The 22,972-nt window shown below is 31.5% G+C and overlaps 1 protein-coding gene across 1 annotated transcript in view; it reads right to left on the bottom strand.

The window, feature by feature from the left end:
* LOC127287515 (odorant receptor coreceptor-like) overlaps positions 1-22,972 on the bottom strand; it is a 120,821-nt gene that overhangs the window by 46,887 nt on the left and 50,962 nt on the right. The window contains exon 2 of the mRNA XM_051314504.1: positions 4,381-4,513. Within this exon, the coding sequence (XP_051170461.1) occupies positions 4,381-4,513 (133 nt within the window). The remainder of the gene's footprint in view (positions 1-4,380; positions 4,514-22,972) is intronic.

Below are 22,972 nucleotides of genomic sequence, written 5' to 3'. Positions count from 1 at the left end.
GGATAAGGAGAATGTCTTGGACTGGTATTGGAATATGTACGACTGGTAGGAGATGACGGTATTTGTGGCGGAGGTTGCATGACGGTAAAAGGGTTATGTTGATATCCGGTAAATGGTGAAGCAATATAAGTTGATTGGTAAATTATTCTCTTCTTATCTTGTATGCTTGAAATTACTCGCAAAACCCTCATTTTAAAATCAAGAATTTCATCGTCATCAAATCCGTTCAAATGAGGAACTAAACTCTGAAAAAAATCCATATGTGGATTTGAAGGAGATGACAGCGCTGTCAGCAAGTTTTTTTCAAATTCATTGGTGTTTTGGTTTTTTTGTGCAACTGTTCCTTCTACCTGTTTTTTGCGGTCTAGGTGAAAAATCTACTTCCATGTTTTCTGATGATTTATCCAAATCCGAGACTTCAATATCTTTGTCTTCGGAATTGTTCTCTACATCCAAACTGTCGGTAGTTTCTGTAGAATCATGTAGTTTTGATAAAAAAAGCTGGTGGTGGTATATATATTGCTTGGTAACCCTTGAGACTCCAGCACTACTCACTGTAACAATAAAATAGCACATTAATGCAAAAAAATTTTTAAAAAAAACTTTTTTTAGGTATCTTGCAAGTGGGTGTACATTTTTTGACCTGCACTACAACTTTAAAAGTGGTGCCTCAACAGCAATTGAATCTAATTTAATTGAATTGCCAGAAGATAAATGTTTGCCTGGCACTTCAGATCAAAAAATTCCCCACTTTTTAGTTGGAGATGAAGCATTCGGCCTACAAAAAAATTTAATGAGGCCATATGGGGGATCACATTTAACACCCATGAAAAGAATATTTAATTATAGGTTATGTAGAGCTCGACGTTTTGTTGAATGCGCTTTTGGCATTTTAACTAATAAGTGGGGAATTTTCCATCGTCCTCTTAACGTAAATCCTAATTTTGCAAATATCCTTATCAAAGCTTGTGTTGTTCTGCACAACTTTATCCGTGATAGGGAGGGTTTTGTTCCCGAACACACAACAACGATAATTGGACTCGAAGATTTGCAACCAGATCAATCCGTACGAGCTGGTATTTCAGCAAATTCTCTGAGAGACGTATTAGGAAACTATTTTCTAACAGACGTAGGATCTGTGCCTTGGCAAATGAGCAAAATATAATTTGAAATTCCTACACTGAGAGAAATGGTTGGTTAAGAGTACCATTTAGTTAGTAAGAATGTTGTTGCTAATTTTTATTAGTTACTATTACCATTTAATTAGTTACTTCAGCCATTTAGTGTTGCTCATTTTCAAATAAATAAACTTTTTCAAAAAATCATTCTAAATAGTAGAATTTTAATACTTGTACGTGACTTTTAAAGTAATTTTCTAATGTAATAATTATTAAAATATAAAATACTTACTATAGTTGTTTTTATCTTTCGATTCCATTGTAGGGTAATTCCTATTTAATTCCTCACACACTTCTTCCCAACCTTTTCTTCTTTCATTTCTATCTTTAAAAATGTCTGTGGTTTTATCCCAAATTGCAGGTCTCATTTGTACTAAAGAAATAAGATAATCGTTGTCTAAATTATAACAACTGAACTGATCACAAGAATTTGTCAACTGACGATGAAAACTCATCTAGTGCCTAAACTCGGTGTTCTAGTGAATAAGGCACCACGGGGCGTCCGGAGTGGCGTTCTCGGGCCTAATGACACTTGTAGTTTATGGATATTAATGAGTTTTTCCAAAAAACAATAAAATTTTTAATTATAAACATTTTTAATTTTCTGTTAACATATTCGCATTCCTTAGAATTTCACGATTACAGGCATATGTTGATCCAATTAAAAATGTTAATATTTGAAAATTTTGGATGAATTTATCTAATAAATGTATTCTCAAAAAAATTTTTTTTTTAAAATAGATCTTCAGATTTTTTTGAAACTTATTTTTTAGTACTTATTGAGAAAAAAAAGCCAAAAAAAATTTTAAATAATGAAAGCTAGTCTCAAATAGTACTGTAAGAAAAATAAATTTCAAAGAAATACCGGCCCGGCCGATAGAGTGGGGGTATACCACTTCCCCTACGGGAGTGAAACGGCTACTGCCCGCATGACAATGCACTAATGACAATATAATCACTTTTTAATTATCGAGTTAATGGCAATATTTCTTCTAAAAGTTGTAATGTTTCAAAGAAAATAAAATTAACTTCACCGTGCACTGCAAAACTGCAAGCAAGCAGCATTCTACTAAAAATGAATCCCGGTACAGACACAGAAAATTAAAAGGCATTAAAATAATAAGCGTTGCAGCTAATTTTAATACTTATAATTTTCTGTGGAGAAAATCTACCTGAAACCTAGAAAAACGGCCAACAAATTGTGGTCTAGTGTGCGTTCATACATTGGATTCCATAAGCGACTGCTTCGCCGACAGCACGCCGACACTTTTGTCGTGTCGGTGGAAAATCGTCTAGTGTGCGCACGCCTATGCTCTTCTTCAGTCGACGGGGGCAATTTTGTCGACCGACTTGTTGTCGGTTGACACAAATCGGCTAGTGTGCGCCGGGCCAAAAGGCCGACGTTCCCCACTTTATTTATAATATCTCCATAGTTGTGCTCCACCGTTAAAAATTGAAGAAAAAAACATATTTTTTAAAATATTCTTTATTTAAAATATGAAATGTGAAAAAGTAAGATAATTTACATAAAATAAAGTAATAGGTAAGATAGTAAAAGAATAATTTATATCAAATTAAATTATTTTAAAAATAATTTATTAAACTGGGTTTATTTCATTAGCAGTGAATACAGATGTAAAAAGTCTCATCTCACTAAAGAACAATATTTAAATTGCATAAAATATTCGAAATATTCATAAATAATGCGAAATAAAAATAGAGAGTGCGTATTAGAATTAAAAATTGTTAAATATAATGTGAGGCACAACTCCCTACTAACGCTGGAGCATTGCTCTCTATTTTCTACACTTTCAAAATAGTCATAGATTAATTGATACATCGAATGTTTGTGCGAATTTTTTTTGTACGTCGAAAAGTTATTCAGCTAATTTTTATGCACTAAATATTCCCAGATAGCAAAATGCGCTCACAGTGTCAGACATGTAGCTCGCACGCGTGCCTATTAATCGTCACGCGTGCTCTCACTGGAGCAAATAGATGCGTCCTCACATGCTGTTAAACTTGACTGTTAGATAAATATGCTTTTAGTGTAAACTTTAAACTGTTAAGTATGAAATAGTAATACATTTCTAAATAAAAAAGCGCGTTCTGACCCCAGTGGCATAACCTACACAACAATTTGTATAAGATTAATGCTACCTACATGGAAAAAATTATCTGCGCATTTCACAAAAGTTTCGGTGAAATATACGCGAATTCTACAAACAACTTGTTTTGAAAAAACACAAACTTCCATTTAAATTTGATTAATGTCAATCTGTCATTTCAACAATTTATTTTTTTGTAACAACAAAAAATTTAATTACGAAAGTTGTAAAAATGGAAAATTTAATATTTCTTATGTTAATTTATTTTTGTTATCTTGAAATACTTTTAATTAGGAATCCTAGTGAAATTTAATGATTTTATAAAAAGTAAATAAAGTTTTCAATAATGAAATTTTGAGGTTATGATTTGACATTGAACGGAAAATAGACAACATTCATCAAATACTTTTGCATTTGTGTGACATTTTTACACCCGTCTATGCAACCAACTTGTATAAAACATTTGACGTGCGTTGTGACGAGCATTAAATTACTCGCATGTCAAGTGCGTAATGTGCATCGCAATATTGTTATCTGGGTTGTGATCACTTTAACAAAATTAGTGGAAATGACCTATACATACACAGAAAAAAGTTGGACTCATATTTGTTGCATCTCAAAATGAGTTCATGTTAAATGGCATAGAACGTGGTGCCACCTGCCTGTCTCATTTTTTATGCATATCAAATTAAATATGAATTTGTTCGAAATTCAAAAATTCAACTCTTTCTGCATAAAGAGTTGAAAAAAACTTTTAGAACAAAATTTTAACTCACTATCTGGAAAAACACGAAAAATGCATGCAAAGATGACGGGTACCACTTAAAAAGTTAGCTCTTAACGAGAAAAGAATATGCCCATAGTTTAAATTTTTTTATTAATTGCTATAATAAAAAAATTAACGTGGAGCACGACTCTACATGAGGCAAAACTACACACTCTTCTTATTATGTGAAAAATTATTATTAGGAATAATGCTATGTGTTAAAAACTAATAATCAGTTTATTTTTCAGGACTCTCAGCAAGATTTTATAAAATTTTCTATTCAAAAGATTAGAAAAGCAATAAAAAAGAAGCAAATATTATATCTTACCATACTGTAAGTTTCCAAAGATAATGTAAAAAATTTTCCAACAGAAACTTTAGATTCTTTAAAACTTCTTATCATCATCATTAACAATACTTTTTTTATCCTCGAAGGCATTTTGTACCAATGAGAAGCATACCTGAGTCAAATAATATTGTTATTATATATGAAGTATTTTATAAATTCACTAATGGTCAGAGTCATACTACCATCCATTTTTTGATGTATGAAAAATATCTTAAGAACGTTGGAGAATTGACATTGTTTCCCCTAGAACTCAAAATATTTTAGAGAGACTTTTTATTGCGGCCCTGCAAGGGAAAATAATAGTATTTTTTTTCTAAAACATGATTCACTACAATTTACTGAATAATTGGAATAAAGTTTTGTTAATGATAGTAAAAAATGTGATTTTTTAGTGTTTAAAAAGATATTTATAATATATTTTAGTTATTTATTGAAAGGATTTTCGAGAGCGCGAAAAGATCAGTTTTACAACTACATAAGTAATCATTTTATGCAGAAAATACTCACGGTTTTGTCGAAAATGAGAGGGCAAGAGCACGTTATCAAATTTTGAACTTTTACTTTTATTCATTTTATAATATTCCAAAATGAAAATGTAATATTTGGCCTAAAATTTGTATATTTTCACAGAATTTAAAGGGCCGATTCAACATCTGCGACGGTCACTTTCAGTACTATTGATTATTTTTCACAATTTTGACCATTCATCAGGCGGTCGGTCGGTAATTCATTGTGTGTATCACGATAGTAACCAAAGTGTCTGTTCCAGGCGCTGGTACAACGAAAGAAATTAGCAATGGGCCCTTTAAATTTTGTGAAAATATACAAAGTTTAGGCCAAGTATTACGTCTTCATTTCGGAAAAATATAAAATGATCAAAAGAAAAAGTTTATAATTTGATAATGTACTCTTGCCCTCTCATTTTTGACAAAACCGTGAGTATTTTCTACATAAAATGATTAGGGCAACGTCGGTAGTAGCGAGACACGCTTTATTTTTTTGGTGTAGCACTCATATTTTCATAAAAATCAAGTCCGCATCTATATCGGCGGACAGGCTGGATTATCTACTGCAAATTTACTTCATCTATATATCATAAGTCTTCAAAAAAGAAAGTTATCGCCAATTTACGATAATGTCTCGCGACTACAGACATCAGAAAACGTCGGTAGTGGCGAGACACTATTTTAAATCATAGTTAAATCTGTCATTAAATTTTAAATCCTGTCCATTGAACTGTCATGTACAGTGCTCTAGGAATTTCGAAGGAATCTTAAACACCAATAAATTAAAGCACTTATTGTTCATAAAAATCCGGAATTTTTTTTTATAGGCACTTTTCCTTTCGAGAAATAAAACTTTCAAAGTTGCTTGAAACTATTATCAGCTGTGTGGCGAAAGATTTTACGTCAAAAAAGAGTGCATCATATAGAAAAGCTTTAGTACAATAAAACTTCACTTTTACATCAGAAGCGGGAGCACCGTCAACTCAGATGTTTGAAATATCGCAATGTCTCGCCATACCGGCCGTCTCGCCACTACGGACAACGCCCTACTTATTTAGTTGTATAACTGATTTTTTTTCGCTCTCGAAAACCATTTCAATAAATAACTAAAATTTATTATAAATATCTTTTTAAACACTAAAGAATCACATTTTTTACTATCAATAACAAAACTTCATTCCAATTATTCAGTAAATTGTAGCAAATCATTTTTTAGAGAAAAAATACTATTATTTCCCCTTGCAGGACCGCAGTAAAAGGTCTCATTAACATATTTTTAGTTCTAGGGGAAACAATGTCAATTCTCCAACGCCCTTAAATGATAAAATGTATTAAAAAGTTAAAGTTTTTTTACTTTATTTATTAAAATTATAAGAAGATTAAACCCTGAAAGAACTTATTTCAGCTATATTTTATTAAGATATTAAAAAAAGTGTAATGTTCTATTCTTCATAAAAATTTCAATTAGTTCTAAAATAATTACCCCTTTTTAATGTTCTTAGGCTTATTTTAAAGGTCATTTTCTACACAATGAGAATTCTTTCAATGGTACGAATAAGTTGGAGAAGGATAGAGATTCATGTCCGCCCCTCTCTTACGATTGCGTTTTCATTTAAGTTCCGACCCAGGTGCAAATGATTCGTAAGGAATTCGTTTGGAATTCGTTCGGAATTCGTCCAGATTTCCGAAAGAATTCGTTTAGAATTCGTTCACATTTCCTGTCGAATTCTGGAAAACGCCGTGTGGCGATTTGAAACAGAATTCGTCCATAATTTAATAGGAATTCGTGCGACTTATTTCAGAAAAATGAATACAAAAAAAAATTTTGACCAAATTTTCAACCGAAATTCGTATGGTATTCGTGCGAATTACTAACGAATATTTTAAAAACAGTTCGTGTGGATTCCAATAAGAATTTGATAGGAATTCAGAACGGAATTTTGGCTGATAAATATTTTGAAAAATATATTCGTCCACTTTTTCGACCGAATAGTGCGCGGTATTCGTGCGAATTACCAAGAAATTCTTTAAATAAACTTCGCGTGGATTCCTATAAGAAATTGATAGGAATTCCGAACGGAATTTAGGCTGAAAAATATTTTTAAAAAAATATTCGCCCACTTTTCCGAACGAATAGTGCGCGGTATTCCTGCGAATTACTAAGGAATTCTTTAAATAAACTTCGTGTGGATTGCTATAAGAAATTGATAGGAATTCCGAACGGAATTTTGGATGAAAAATATTTTTAAAAAAATATTCGCCCACTTTTCCGAACGAATAGAGCGCGGTAGTCGTGCGAATTACGAAGGAATTCTTTATATAAACTTCGTGTGGATTCCTATAAGAAATTGATAAGAATTCCGAACGGAATTTTGGCTGAAAAATTTGTTTAAAAAAATATCCGCCCACTTTTCCGACCGAATAGTGCGCGGTATTCGTGCGAATTACTAACAAATTATTTAAATAAACTTCGTGTGGATTCCTATAAGAAGTTGATAGGAATTCCGAACGGAATTTTGGCTGAAAAATTTGTTTAAAAAAAAGTCTTCCCACTTTTCCGACCGAATAGTATGCGGTATTCGTACGAATTACTAAGAAATTTTTTAAATAAACTTCGTGTGGATTCCTATAAGAAATGGAAATAAATCCGAACGGAATTTTGGCAGAAAAATATTTTAAAAAATATATTCGCCCACTGTTCCGACCGAATAGTACGCGGTATTCGTGTGAAATATTAACAAATTTTTTTAATGAATGCCGTGAGAATTCCCATTAGAAATTAATTGATATTAATTCCACATGGAAATCCGTCAAATGAATTTTTTTAAAAAAATTTTTCACCCAAAATTCCGTTCGGAATTCCTATCATTTTCTTATAGGAATCCACACGAAGTTTATTGGAAGAATTTGTTTGTTATTCGTACGAATACCGCGCACTATTCGGTCGGAAAAGTGGGCGAATATTTTTTTTTTTAATTTTTCACCCAAAATTCCGTTCGGAATTCCTATCATTTTCTTATAGGAATCCACACGAAGTTTATTTGAAAAATTTGTTAGTTATTCTTACGAATACCGCGCACTATTCGGTCGGAAAAGTGGGCGAATATTTTTTTAAAAAAAATTTTCGGCCAAAATTCCTTGCGGATTTCCTATCAATTTCTTATAGGAATCCACACGAAGTTTATTTAAATAATTTGTTAGTAATTCGCACGATACCGCGCACTATTCGATCAAAAAAGTGGGCGAATATTTGAAAAAAAAAAATTTTCAGCCAAAATTCCTTGCGGATTTCCTATCAATTACTTATAGGAATCCACACAAAGATTATTTAAAGAATTTGTTAGTAATTCGTACGAATACTGCGCACTATTCGATCGGAAAAGTGGGCGAATATTTAAAAAAAAAATTTCAGCCAAAATTCCTTGCGGATTTTCTATCAATTTCTTATAGGAATCTACACGAAGTTTATTTAAAGAATTTGTTAGTAATTCTTACGAATACCGCGCACTATTCGGTCAGAAAAGAAAGAAATTTTTCAGCCAAAATTCCTTGCGGATTTCCTATCATTTTCTTATAGGAATCCACACGAAGTTTATTTAAAGAATTCCTTAGTAATTCTTACGAATACCGAGCACTATTCGGTCGGAAAAGGGGGCAAATATTTTTTTAAAAAAAATTTTCAGCGAAAATTCCTTGCGGATTTCCTATCAATTTCTTATAGGAATCCACACGAAGTTTATTTAAATAATTTGTTAGTAATTCGCACGAATACCGCGCACTATTCGATCGGAAAAGTGGGCGAATATTTTTTTAAAAAAATTTTTCAGCCAAAATTCCTTGCGGGTTTCCTATCAATTTCTTATAGAAATCCATACGAAGTTTATTTAGAGAATTCCTTATTTATTCGCACGAATACTGCCCACTATGCGGTCGGAAAAGTGGGCGAATATTTAAAAAAAAAATTTCAGCCAAAATTCCTTGCGGATTTCCTATCAATTACTTATAGGAATGCACACGAAGATTATTTAAAGAATTTGTTAGTAATTCGTACGAATACTGCGCACTATTCGATCGGAAAAGTGGGCGAATATTTTTTTAAAAAAATTTTTCAGCCAAAATTCCTTGCGGGTTTCCTATCAATTTCTTATAGGAATCCATACGAAGTTTATTTAGAGAATTCCTTATTTATTCGCACGAATACTGCCCACTATGCGGTCGGAAAAGTGGGCGAATATTTAAAAAAAAAAATTTCAGCCAAAATTCCTTGCGGATTTCCTATCAATTACTTATAGGAATGCACACGAAGATTATTCAAAGAATTTGTTAGTAATTCGTACGAATACTGCGCACTATTCGATCGGAAAAGTGGGCGAATATTTTTTTAAAAAAATTTTTCAGCCAAAATTCCTTGCGGGTTTCCTATCAATTTCTTATAGGAATCCATACGAAGTTTATTTAGAGAATTCCTTATTTATTCGCACGAATACTGCCCACTATGCGGTCGGAAAAGTGGGCGAATATTTAAAAAAAAAAATTTCAGCCAAAATTCCTTGCGGATTTTCTATCAATTTCTTATAGGAATCTACACGAAGTTTATTTAAAGAATTTGTTAGTAATTCTTACGAATACCGCGCACTATTCGGTCGGAAAAGAAAGAAATTTTTCAGCCAAAATTCCTTGCGGATTTCCTATCATTTTCTTATAGGAATCCACACGAATTTTATTTAAAGAATTCCTTAGTAATTCTTACGAATACCGAGCACTATTCGGTCGGAAAAGGGGGCAAATATTTTTTTTAAAAAAATTTTCAGCGAAAATTCCTTGCGGATTTCCTATCAATTTCTTATAGGAATCCACACGAAGTTTATTTAAATAATTTGTTAGTAATTCGCACGAATACCGCGCACTATTCGATCGGAAAAGTGGGCGAATATTTTTTTAAAAAAATTTTTCAGCCAAAATTCCTTGCGGGTTTCCTATCAATTTCTTATAGAAATCCATACGAAGTTTATTTAGAGAATTCCTTATTTATTCGCACGAATACTGCCCACTATGCGGTCTGAAAAGTGGGCGAATATTTAAAAAAAAAAATTTCAGCCAAAATTCCTTGCGGATTTCCTATCAATTACTTATAGGAATGCACACGAAGATTATTTAAAGAACTAGCAACTTTGTCGTCCGCAAGCGGTCGACTACGTTGCTAGTATGCATTAACCATATTTTTTATTCATTTTTTTTCAAAAAAATTTAATATTAGAAATGTAAAAAAAAATTTCTTTATATTGGATCTACCACCCAAGTAGCACGGAATATTCCTTGAATGTCAAGCTGATATCAACCGGGAATATTCTTGTGACATTCAGGCGATATCATGTTGAAAAAGATGCAATTTAGTATTTTGTCATTTGTTTGAATCAGTTTACTGAACAGCCAGTGGCGCTGTCGTCGCTAAGTAGTTTCTGTACTACGATTGTTTTATCTATAAAACTGTTTTGTCTCGTGACGAGTGCGCACGGAGAGTATTTTTTTGCTTTTGTACTATTTTTAATGTTTCTAATAATAAACAAGTTTCTTTTCATTTCATTAAAGTGTTTTAATATCTTTTATCAGAATCGCGCTGTCATTATTGGCTCAGATAATTAACATATCATAATGTCCTTTTCACGGGGACATTCCTCCGTGATGTATTTATGTTACGGTCTTTCACACAAAAAATGTAACGCGTTACAAAACTTACATTCTACATTTATTAAACCTAAATAATTCTGTGGTACTTTACTTTCATCTAAATCTTCAAAAGACATTATTGCAACTCCTGCACTTTTTTTATTCCGATTATCGTTTTTACATGTCAAATTCTTTTCTTCACACATTCTTTTCATCTTCCGTTGCCGTAGAAAATTTTTTCTTCTTACATGACAAATTATTTTCTTGACGCACTTTCTTTTCATCTTGAGTTTCCATTGATATTTTTCTTTTCCTACATGCCAAATTTTTATCCTTGCGTATTTTCTTTCCATCTTCAGTTTTTATAGATAATTTCTTTTTTTTGCATGTCAAATTTTTTTTGCGCTCTTTCTTTTTTATTTCTGTTTTATTACGATTACGTTTTCTCAATCTCTCATTCTCCTGTCTTATTATTTACTGCTCATATGTAACTTCGCGCCTTGCCTTCCTTTTTCTTCCCTTCTCTTTAATTGCTCGATTTATCTTTTTATCATTTTCTTTACTCAGAAAAGTTTTCATTGTTAAATATTCATGTGGTAAAATTTTGTTCACAGTATTATAAGTTGTACGAATTATTTTCTTTTCACTAGTGTCATTTAAAGAATGTTTAATTTTTAACTCTTGTGTTAATAGAACTCTGTTAATATTATTACTGGGAAAAGTATTAAAAACAGAACAATAGTTTAAAATATAATTTTTATGTTCCTGAGTTCAATTTATGAAAAGACGGTTCTAATCATTCTCTATTATCGAATTCCTATTGTGAGACGTTCTTACTGTCGGAAAATGATTTAAGCAATTATTTTCAAACATTGACTTAAAATGGTTTCTCATTTTGTTATTATCAGTTTCATAATTTACACGGTTTGGCATTACGTTAAATAATATAGATGTTGCAAATGCTATTGCATGTACTCCACACTCAACACTACCAAAAGGTTGTTGATCAACAGCTTCAAAAACTACTGTTGGTTTAAAAGGGAACAATCTAATTAAATATTTTATTTGCTGCACATTTAAACACCCCTTATTAAGGCTATCAAAAATATAAAGCCTTACTCTATAGTAATAGACATAAATTCAGTGACCATAATTGTTATTACCGCTAAAAAGTATTTAAATATGTTTATCACCGTCTCTAATTGGGACAATAAAATCAAGAATTTGTACATACAAAGCACTTTGCATATTAAAAAAAGAATTGGAATCTTTTCTTAATAAATCTTCATATTTGTACATATGCATGTAATTTAACAATTTATTTCTATTTTCAATAATTTTTAAATCTTTATCACTTAAAATAACATACTCTTTTATGTTGGCCATATTATACTTCGTTTAGTTTTATTTTTGATGCATGAAAATCTAAATATCTTTAACCGTTTTGCTCACTTTCTCTAATATAACCAATTTTGCCTTTTATTAAATATAACCAATTTTTTCTTTAATTCAATACAACTAATTTTACCTTTTACTAAATATAACTAATTTTTCCTTTAATTCAATATAACCAATTTTTACTTTAATCCAATATAATTAATTTTGCCTTTTATCCAATAAAAGTACCAAATATCCAAAAGAATGAGAGAACTATGAGTAACTATGAATCAGTAACTACTGATCAGCCACTAAGTGCAAAAAGGACACTCTTATATGAGTAATCAGTAGTTCATTATAAATGACATATATACGTATTTATACCTGTATTAAAACCCCGGAACAAATACCACAAAAGAACCAACCATTGGACAATAGAACCTTTGTTAATGAGGATTAACTCTGAGGACCCAGGTAATAATTTATTTTTTCACATTTATTATACATATACAAAAATAGAGATGTACCAACCCTTGGCCAATAGAACCTTTGTTAATGAAGATTAACTCGGAGTACATAATGAAATGTAATAAAAAATTATAAAAATTTAAAATATTATTAAATTATGAGTGTTTTGAAACATTTGTTAACGTTATTTAATGCAAAACATGTATATGTATTTACAAAGTATGAAGCAGAATATTATTATTGAAACAATTATTCATTATTTAATAATTAATAATAGGTGTCCCACTGTTTAACACAAACCTTAAAAACAAGAAAAATGTATCAAGTTCCAAAAACTTGAAATTTTATGGTAGTACCAAAAAGTGTCCAAAAATATATAAAATTGACATATTAATATCTCTTTGAAAAAAAGTGTTCCACTGTTTGTCACTCTCCCCTACATACATATATACATATAAATGAATATTTTTTTTTATTTTTAAAACAAAAATGGAAGAAGATTAAGATTTTAGACAATGATGTTCTTATGCCATTTTCAATCGTCTAGATAGAGAAACGCAATGTTAAACAAAGAAGTACTTATGTTATATTTCTTGGTGTAAGAAAGAAAGGTATGCGTTACCTATTCAGTTTTACACTTTCTTTATAGCTTTTTCACGTGATAAAGGGAGAAAGAAATAATTACCTGGGTCCTCAGAGTTATTAATTAATCCTTCTTAACAGATTGCAGGTCAAGCTAACCCTCATTTGCAAAATAAAGATATACCTTTTTCTCTCCATAACTTGTTCTTTTCTCTGTCACCGAAAACCCAGCAGGGGTCCGGACGGAATGAATGAATGAATGAATGAATGAATGAATACCAAGATTATTATAGTTAATTTGTTAGTAATTCGTACGAATACTGCGCACTATTCGATCGGAAAAGTGGGCGAATATTTTTTTAAAAAAATTTTTCAGCCAAAATTCCTTGCGGGTTTCCTATCAATTTCTTATAGGAATCCATACGAAGTTTATTTAGAGAATTCCTTATTTATTCGCACGAATACTGCCCACTATGCGGTCGGAAAAGTGGGCGAATATTTAAAAAATAAAATTTCAGCCAAAATTCCTTGCGGATTTCCTATCAATTACTTATAGGAATGCACACGAAGATTATTTAAAGAATTTGTTAGTAATTCGTACGAATACTGCGCACTATTCGATCGGAAAAGTGGGCGAATATTTTTTTAAAAAAATTTTTTAGCCAAAATTCCTTGCGGGTTTCCTATCAATTTCTTATAGGAATCCATACGAAGTTTATTTAGAGAATTCCTTATTTATTCGCACGAATACTGCCCACTACGCGGTCGGAAAAGTGGGCGAATATTTAAAAAAAAAAATTTCAGCCAAAATTCCTTGCGGATTTTCTATCAATTTCTTATAGGAATCTACACGAAGTTTATTTAAAGAATTTGTTAGTAATTCTTACGAATACCGCGCACTATTCGGTCAGAAAAGAAAGAAATTTTTCAGCCAAAATTCCTTGCGGATTTCCTATCATTTTCTTATAGGAATCCACACGAAGTTTATTTAAAGAATTCCTTAGTAATTCTTACGAATACCGAGCACTATTCGGTCGGAAAAGGGGGCGAATATTTTTTTTAAAAAAATTTTCAGCGAAAATTCCTTGCGGATTTCCTATCAATTTCTTATAGGAATCCACACGAAGTTTATTTAAATAATTTGTTAGTAATTCGCACGAATACCGTGCACTATTCGATCGGAAAAGTGGGCGAATATTTTTTTAAAAAAATTTTTCAGCCAAAATTCCTTGCGGGTTTCCTATCAATTTCTTATAGAAATCCATACGAAGTTTATTTAGAGAATTCCTTATGTATTCGCACGAATACTGCCCACTATGCGGTCGGAAAAGTGGGCGAATATTTAAAAAAAAAAATTTCAGCCAAAATTCCTTGCGGATTTCCTATCAATTACTTATAGGAATGCACACGAAGATTATTTAAAGAATTTGTTAGTAATTCGTACGAATACTGCGCACTATTCGATCGGAAAAGTGGGCGAATATTTTTTTAAAAAAATTTTTCAGCCAAAATTCCTTGCGGGTTTCCTATCAATTTCTTATAGGAATCCATACGAAGTTTATTTAGAGAATTCCTTATTTATTCGCACGAATACTGCCCACTATGCGGTCGGAAAAGTGGGCGAATATTTAAAAAAAAAAATTTCAGCCAAAATTCCTTGCGGATTTTCTATCAATTTCTTATAGGAATCTACACGAAGTTTATTTAAAGAATTTGTTAGTAATTCTTACGAATACCGCGCACTATTCGGTCGGAAAAGTGGGCGAATATTTTTTTAAAAAATTTTTTATCCAAATTTCCGTTCGGAATTTCTATCAATTTCTTATAGGAATCCGCACGAACTGTTCTTAAAATATTCGTTAGCAATTTGTACTAATACCGTACGGAATTCGGTCGGAAATTTAAGAGAAAATTTTTTTGTATTCGTTTTTCTTATCAAAGTCGCACGAGTTCCGATTAAATTATGGACGAATTCTGTTTTAAATCGCCACACGGCGTTTTCCAGAATTCGACAGGAAATCTGAACGAATTCTAAACGAATTCTTAAGGAAATTTGGACGAATTCCGGACGAATTCCACACGTCATTCGTGAGGATCATTTTCACCTGGGGAATAAGAATCTATTCTGTTTATGTCTTAACCAATATACACATACCGTCAGAAATAAAATTGCGCTACCTGTGTTTTTTCAATGACTATAAAACGGTTTAAATCTTCAAAATTATTAAAACTAAAATTTTTTTCAGTTTATTTTCTAAAAGCTAATAAAATTCTAAAAGAAATATCTTGCCGAAGAGAATATGTTAATTTTTCAATTAGATATCTATGAAAAGCCCAATTTTCAATGTTTTTACTATTTTTTATTTGTCTGTCAATAATTAATATTTTTTATCGTTTTTGAACTCATTGGAGTGGTATTTTGTTATTCAATTCAAATTATTCAAAACAATTAATGTTCACATTCCAGTCTTGGGTAGTAAGTAGTTACTAATAACTAAGTTACTGAAAAAGATACGTTACTTGTAACTTATAAAGTAACTTAGTTACTCTTTTTTCAAAGTAACTTTTGACGTAACTTAGTTACTACAGGGTGGCCGCAAGTCAGGGAAAAACTGGAAATCAGGGAAAAGTCAGGGAATTTTGATTCAATTCAGTTTTTTTATTTAGACGTTTTTGTAATATAGCTCAATATAATAGTGCCGTCAGATTGTTCATTTTTTAAAGTATTTACTTTTTTTATAACAGAAGTTTTAAATATAATAAAATTTTGTTAACAAACAATGTTTAATTATCTTACCTTTTCCTTTATGAATAAAATTGTTACTTAAAAAGCATTATAAAAATTTTTAATCAGCAATGCAGAATATTAAATAATTCAAAAATTTGTTAGTCAGGGAAAAGTCAGGGAATTTTGAAAATAAAATTTTGCGGACACCCTGTTACTATTTTAATAGTAACTTTTAACTTTAAGTTATTTCGTTACTTTCTTTGCACTTTTTTTCTTGCTTTAAAAACTTAATAATTTCATGATTCAAAAAGAGCACACAAAGTGGTAATCTCATTGTGTATAAATAGTGAACAAGATTTTTTTTACTATAAGAAATTAATTTAAAAGAACGTTAGAAGTACTTAATTCTGATATTTCCGATAGTATAATGAATACAAAGTGACTAATTTTAAAGGTTTGATTCCATGGATAGGATTTGCAGAATTCTTTACTTTTACTCTAAGGAAAAAAATAAAATTAATACATAGGGTAGATGTACCATTTGTGGCCACTTTCAGATTTCTTTTGATATTATTAAATTTTATAAAGTTACTATTAAGGAAAAATTCATGAAGTGATCCAACTTTAAAATTAAAGGTTTTCAGATCGGGCTGAAATTTGGACGTAATCGTAAAAGTGGTATAATTGTAAGGAGAGTGTTTTATTAAAACTGACCGTAACATTTTGGCTATCCTGACAGGATAGCTACAAACGACATAAAACATAAATTGTCAATCTGTGCTATCTTCGATAACGAACCAATTTTTCTAAGGAAAATATTCAGAATCAATAAAAAAAGGATAAACTCTGTGGGTACTCTACGGATACCTTTAAGAAACTTTATAAGGATTATAAATCCAACTGTACGAGCTCGTCGATCTCGACATTAAGACTCTGAAGAAGACGACTTCTGGACGAGTTTTATCCAACTGGAGAACCAGGCAGACACGTCAGCCGCTTAATCGGGGTGTCCTGAAGCAGTGTTCACGGTCACACTTCACATATCACAAGGGTCCAAAAGAAGCAGAGAAACGTAAGAATTATTCACCGAATAAAAGAAAATTTTGTTTGATTTGTTGATTGATATCATATATGGTAACTAGACTTCGCGTGTTAGTAAGTTTTAGTTTCCTTAATAAAATATATCTATTTCTCTGAATAACCTTGTTGTAAGTGTGTAGCCACTTGAACAAGTGAAGAGAATTAAATACACACATTATTGTTACGCGGAATATTCATTTATACCCGACAAAAATCAAAAAATTAATACATTGGCATATCACACATATAGGGTTTTAAAAAACAGACAATATTTAAGTGACACAGACACAGATATAATTCGAACTATAAAAACATTTACTGATCAAGATTATTGCGGAGTAGAAGATTTTATAAAAAGTTGTAAAAGGGGCAAAAAGCCATTGTAACCAACCACACTTATTGTCTATACGAAACTTTTTGATGCTTTACGTGCAAATTTAACGCAAATCGGTTTAATGTCAATACTCCGTTCTAAATTACAAAATTACAAACAAAATCCTACAGAAGACATTTAAAGTTTTAACAATAGATTTAGAAAATTTGCCATAAATTAAAATACGCAATACAGTCAGAATACACAAACAGAATTAAAAGGCAAGTCGCTATAGAAAATGAAGAAAACGAAATTTTAAGGGGTTAGTACCACATCTTTTTTCAAAATAATCGACTTTCTAAAAACTGCAGATTCTTGTAGTAGATATGTGTAGAAATGCTGTGGAAACTATTATTTTGATTGGAAATTTCATTAACATATCAAGAAACGGGGTACAATGTAAAAGTCACGCGCCCTCAGAGCGTACTTTTCGCGCGCACAATGTATGCTTTTCTATAAATACATCTATATAAATATAAATATAATTATATAAAAGTACACATATATGTATATAAAAGCATATATACATGTATATAATGTATGACGCGTAAGGGAGCATTTTCTTGAAAAAGGACATTTTTTCGTAAATTCGCTTTTTCTCAAAACCACGTTTTTTGACCTGGCGAACATCCTAAAAAAACCGATTAAGTTAAAATTTTTATGGCATATTCAACGCATATACCGCTATCGTTGGAACTTCAATTATAATTTTTTATTGACATTTAACCTTTTTTTTAACAATTTAAGTTGAAAAAACAAGGTCAAAAATTAAAAAAATCCGCCACTTTTTTTTTCATTGAAAATAGTTCATCTTAGTTCCGACGATGGCAACAAGGTTACTTTTCAAGAAAATATGAAAAATTTTATTTTTCGATGAACTGAATTGGAGTTACCGTGTCTGCCAATCACAAGTAGGGGTATTTTCAGACGACCATGACAGCAAGATAATTCATAATAAATAAGGAATAAAATTTTTTTTAATATTTTAAAACCCCTTCTTTTAGGTATAAAAAGTTTGAAGTAAATAAAATGAATCTTGTAATAAAAAAAATGTTTCAGAAAAATCACTGAGATGTGATACTAACCTCTTAAAAAGATATTTAATGAACATTCGGCGTGATATAGGATTGCAAGTAAAAGCACAACGACCTTTAAATTTAAGCGAAGCTCAAATGCAAGCAATGGAATTAGAATTATAGTTTAATGAAAGTAATGCACAAAAAACACAATCAACGAATAAAATTTTACCGAGATTTCCAATCTGACCAGATACATTGAAAATAATGCCTAAGCCTTTTTCAAATTATCGAGTTTTACCTAATAAAATAAATACGCCTGCAGGCAATAGTCATAAATAAAACAGGCATCGTGTTTCAAGTTTGGAAAGACAGGTCATATTACAAAAGAATGTACTAAATCAGCAAATTTTTGGGACGGCTGATTGCCTAAGAGACCACCGCAAGCAATCAGAATGACACGGGAAGACCTGGAATTTTTTGACTCTCAGGAAATGACCGAGAAAGAATTTCAACACCACGAGAATTTCGAAACGAATGCCGAGTATCAACAGTGTGTGGACGATTGCAATCTGTATGCTGAAGAAGTGATAATGAAGGAGAATACAAACTATTAATAGATTCAGGAGCATCAGTTAACATAATAAAAGGAAATGAAATACTCCGAAACAATTACACGACCTTAAAATAAAAAAATAATTTTTGTATAGGGAAGGATAAATATCATTATGATTATGCAGTTTATTTAAATTATATTGGTAAACCACAATTGTTTCATATTGTCAACGGAGATTTTGTTTTACCAGAGGATGGGATAATCGGACTGCCATTTTTACAAAAATACGAACGATATGCAATTACACTAAATTTTCGAATTACAGAAAAATGGAAGACATCTTTACACGAAGACGGATATTATATAAAAAAATAAAATGCGAATTTGCAATATCACAATGAGTAGAGAAGAAGGAGATATTCGACTAGAAGACTATCCAAATATACCATGCGTAATTTATAGAGTTCATAACGGAATTATGACAGCACCTGTTTATAATTATTCAAATCAACCTTAAAAAATACCAAATAAAATTGAAGATTCACTTATTTATAAACTTGATTTTGATATTATAAACACAAAAACTTTAGAAAAACTAGATAAGAATGAAAATAAATTAAAAGTAGAACACCTACCTCAACAATTATTAGAATTAAAAAGTAAAACAAGATTAGAACATCTAGATAAAAACACAAAGGACGATATTTGTAGGATAATTGGAAATTATTATAGTAATTTTACACTAGATGAAGACGAAATTCTTTGCACTAATTTAACCAGTCATAGAATCATTTTGAACAGCGGAAAAATTATTAATGTAAAGTCATACAGACCTCGCGAATGTCATCGAGAAGAAATATATAAACAAATAGATGAAATATTACGTAAAAAAGTTATTAAACCCTCATTACAAAGAATGATGGATTGAGCTTTCCCAGGATTAATTGGCAGTATATGTTTTGTGTACTTGGATAACATTGTTATTTTTGGATCTACTTTACAACAACACAATAAAAATTTAATTAAAATTATGGACAGAGTAAATCATAGTAATCAGAAAAGAAGGAGTCAAACCAAATCCCTTAAAAATAGAAGCAGTATAGAATTTTAAGGAACCAAAAAATGTGACAGAAATACAATCATATTTAGGACTAGTTGGATATTACCAAAAATTCATTAAGAACTTTGCGCATATAGCAAAACCATTAACAAGATTAACTGAAAAATAAACTATCTTTGATTGGACGGAAGAGTGTAGCACATGTTTCGAATTATTAAAAGGCAAACTAATCTTGAACTCATCCTCATTGGATCATCAACTATTTCAAACTCAAACTAACCGAGAATTAGAATTGACCATGAATTTGCGAACAACAATAAATGAGACTATTGAAGAAAATTTTATAAATTCAAAATTAGTAATTGTAACACTTCTGATTGACGAATTAAATGAGGACATTGATATAGCAATAAACACTATTAACGATAGAAAACATGGAATAGCTTATTCTCAACTTTTTACTCCAAAAATATTAAAAGACACTATAGAAGAATTTGAACTAGTTTACAAAACAAGATATCATTTTGAAAATACAGATGAAAGTTATCAATACATTATTGATATAAGCGATGTTCAAGTAGCAATAATAGAAGGGTTATTAACGTATATTCTGAGAATACCAGCCATTGAAAAAGAAGAAGGGATTATTTTTCGACTTATACCGATCCCGGAAAAAATAAAAGACACTTATTCAGGATATACGCCTGAACACGAATATTTAATAAAATATAAAGGATCATACACCCCATTAAGAAACGATTACCAAATTTACTGTAAAGACATAGCTGAGTATAAAATATGTAAAAGAAAACAAACAAATTATCTGTTAAACAAATCAAATGGTTGCGATGCTACTTTATTAAGAAGAGACCCTTTGACCAACTGCATTTTATGGCCATACTCACTACACTAAGAAACATATATCCCTATCAGTAATGGATATATTTTACTACCCCTACGGCAAATGACTTTAGATATTAACTGTGACGACGGACTAGAAAGTTCTGTTACAATTATACACGCAAGCTTAATACAAGGTTCAAGATGTAAGGTGTTTTTAAAATACACGGAATTGTATCTTCCAGCTACACAAACACTAAACAAAATTGTAACAATTAATGTTAGCTACGCATTACCATTCGCTAAAAATGAAATAGAAAATCTCAGAGATAAATAATTTCAATACCTCAAAAAATTTATATCAGCAGTATTAAAAGTAATTTGTAATTGCCGTTTTGTCGCTAGTGTGCACAACCTTCTTTTTGCTCTCAGTTAAGTTCAGTTCTTTTTAGTTGCTGAGTGCACTATACACATGTTTGTACTTTTTACAATAAATCAGAATTAAAGTTGAAAACCTCTCTTTATTATAATAATTTATGGGCCCAGATAATGCTCTACTGTGTGTGGACTGGTCTGGAACTTTGAAATTGTGACGCGATCGAGATAAAGTTTTCGTAGCTTGTGTATCGGCGTGGCATGTACGTAAAAAGTAAATCAGAAAGATGGTGGAAATCTGGATCGACACTGCGTCGGTCAGTAAATTCGACGAGAATAATTACCAGCAGTTGCGATTTCAAGTGGTGTGCGCATTAAAGGCAAAAGGTGTTTTCGGCATTACGTCTGGAGTAGATACACTCCCCGCAGAAGAAGAAGGTAATGCAGATCAACGTGCAAAGTGGTATAAAAATGATGCTGTGGCAATGTTTAGACTGACGACGGCAATGGATGTATCCCAAATCACACTTGTGGAAAGTTGTGAGTCATCTAAAGAAATTCGCGACAAGTTGGACTCTGTGTTTCAGCAATAATCAGAATTTAACAAAATGATGTTATTGGAACGGTTTCATCAAGTGAAAATGATCGTAAATGAATCTGTTGCGCAATACGTGGCCAGAGTTGAAAATGTAGCTCGACAGATAAAAGAGGCTGGAGAAACAATGAGTGATGTCGCAATCGTTACAAAAATTCTTGGTACTTTACCGGTGAAGTAAAGAAATTTTCGACAAGCATGGCTCTCGATGGAAGAGGCAAGGCAGACACTTCCAAATCTGACAAAGAGACTTCTGGACGAGGAAGCCAGCTTAACCTCGTTTGAAGAACGAGAATCGGCGTTTTTAGCATCTTCAAGTCAAAAGAGTGTACCTCAAAATACGGCGAAGAATTTTAAAAGAAAATTCAAAAATAAAAATGACATGCAAAAAGTGATTTGTTTCAGATGTCGTGAAAAAGGACATTTTGCGCGAAATTGTTCAAATCCAGTAAAAAATAGTAATAAAAATTCGAAGGATGACAACCAATCTGCTTTTAATGTAGAATTTGAAGAAACTGTAAGTGCACTACCAGTTTCAAGTGATGATCAATGTCTAATGGATAGTGGTTCGATTCGACAATTACAAACGTTTTGTATGTTCTAATGCTTAAAAGAAATTTGTTTTCTGAAGGAATCCAAACCTCGAAGGGACTGAAAGTGGTAAAAGAGAAGTCGACTGTTACAGTGTATGATAAAGACAAAACAGTGGCATGCGTGGTTCGTGACTCGAGTAATCTCTACTCGATGTTGTTTCTTACGATTTTGAATGCTGAAGTGAACGTAGTTTTTCGGGCTGATTTAAAATTGTGGCACAAACGTCTAGGACACATCAACGTGAATTCTCTGTGTGAGATAACAAGTAAAAACCTTGTCGAAGGTGTTGACATAAGTGATAAGAGTAAATTCTTTTGTGAGGGCTGTCAGTATGGCAAACAGCATAAGTTGCCTTTTGCCGAAAAGGAACGCAGAAATACTGTCCCCGGTGAATATGCTCATGTAGACTTATGTGGTCCTATGTTGGTTGATTTGGTCGGTACGATGGTGCAAAATATTTCATTTTGTTTAAAGATGACGCATCGTCTTACCTGTCAGTGAAGTTTATCAAGCACAAGTCAGACAGTCTCGAGTGTTTCAAAGAATATGTTAGCAAGTGTAAAAAAAAATTCGGTTTCACAGTAGAAACTTTGCGTTCGGATAATGGGACGGAATTTTGTAATAGTGAGTTTCGTGAATTTCTTACCGCACAAGAAATTGAACATGAGAAAACCGCTCCCTATACACCTGAACAAAATGCTAGATTGGAGAGAGAAAACAGAACAGTGGTAGAGTCGGCTCGCTCTATGATCTA

This window comes from Leptopilina boulardi, unplaced genomic scaffold (genome assembly GCF_019393585.1).
Source record: "Leptopilina boulardi isolate dan_hultmark-lab unplaced genomic scaffold, ZJU_Lbou_2.1 LbouV2_371, whole genome shotgun sequence".
NCBI lineage: Eukaryota > Metazoa > Arthropoda > Insecta > Hymenoptera > Figitidae > Leptopilina > Leptopilina boulardi.
Note: the sequence above shows the minus strand (reverse complement) of the source record. Positions and strands in the feature narration are given on the sequence as shown.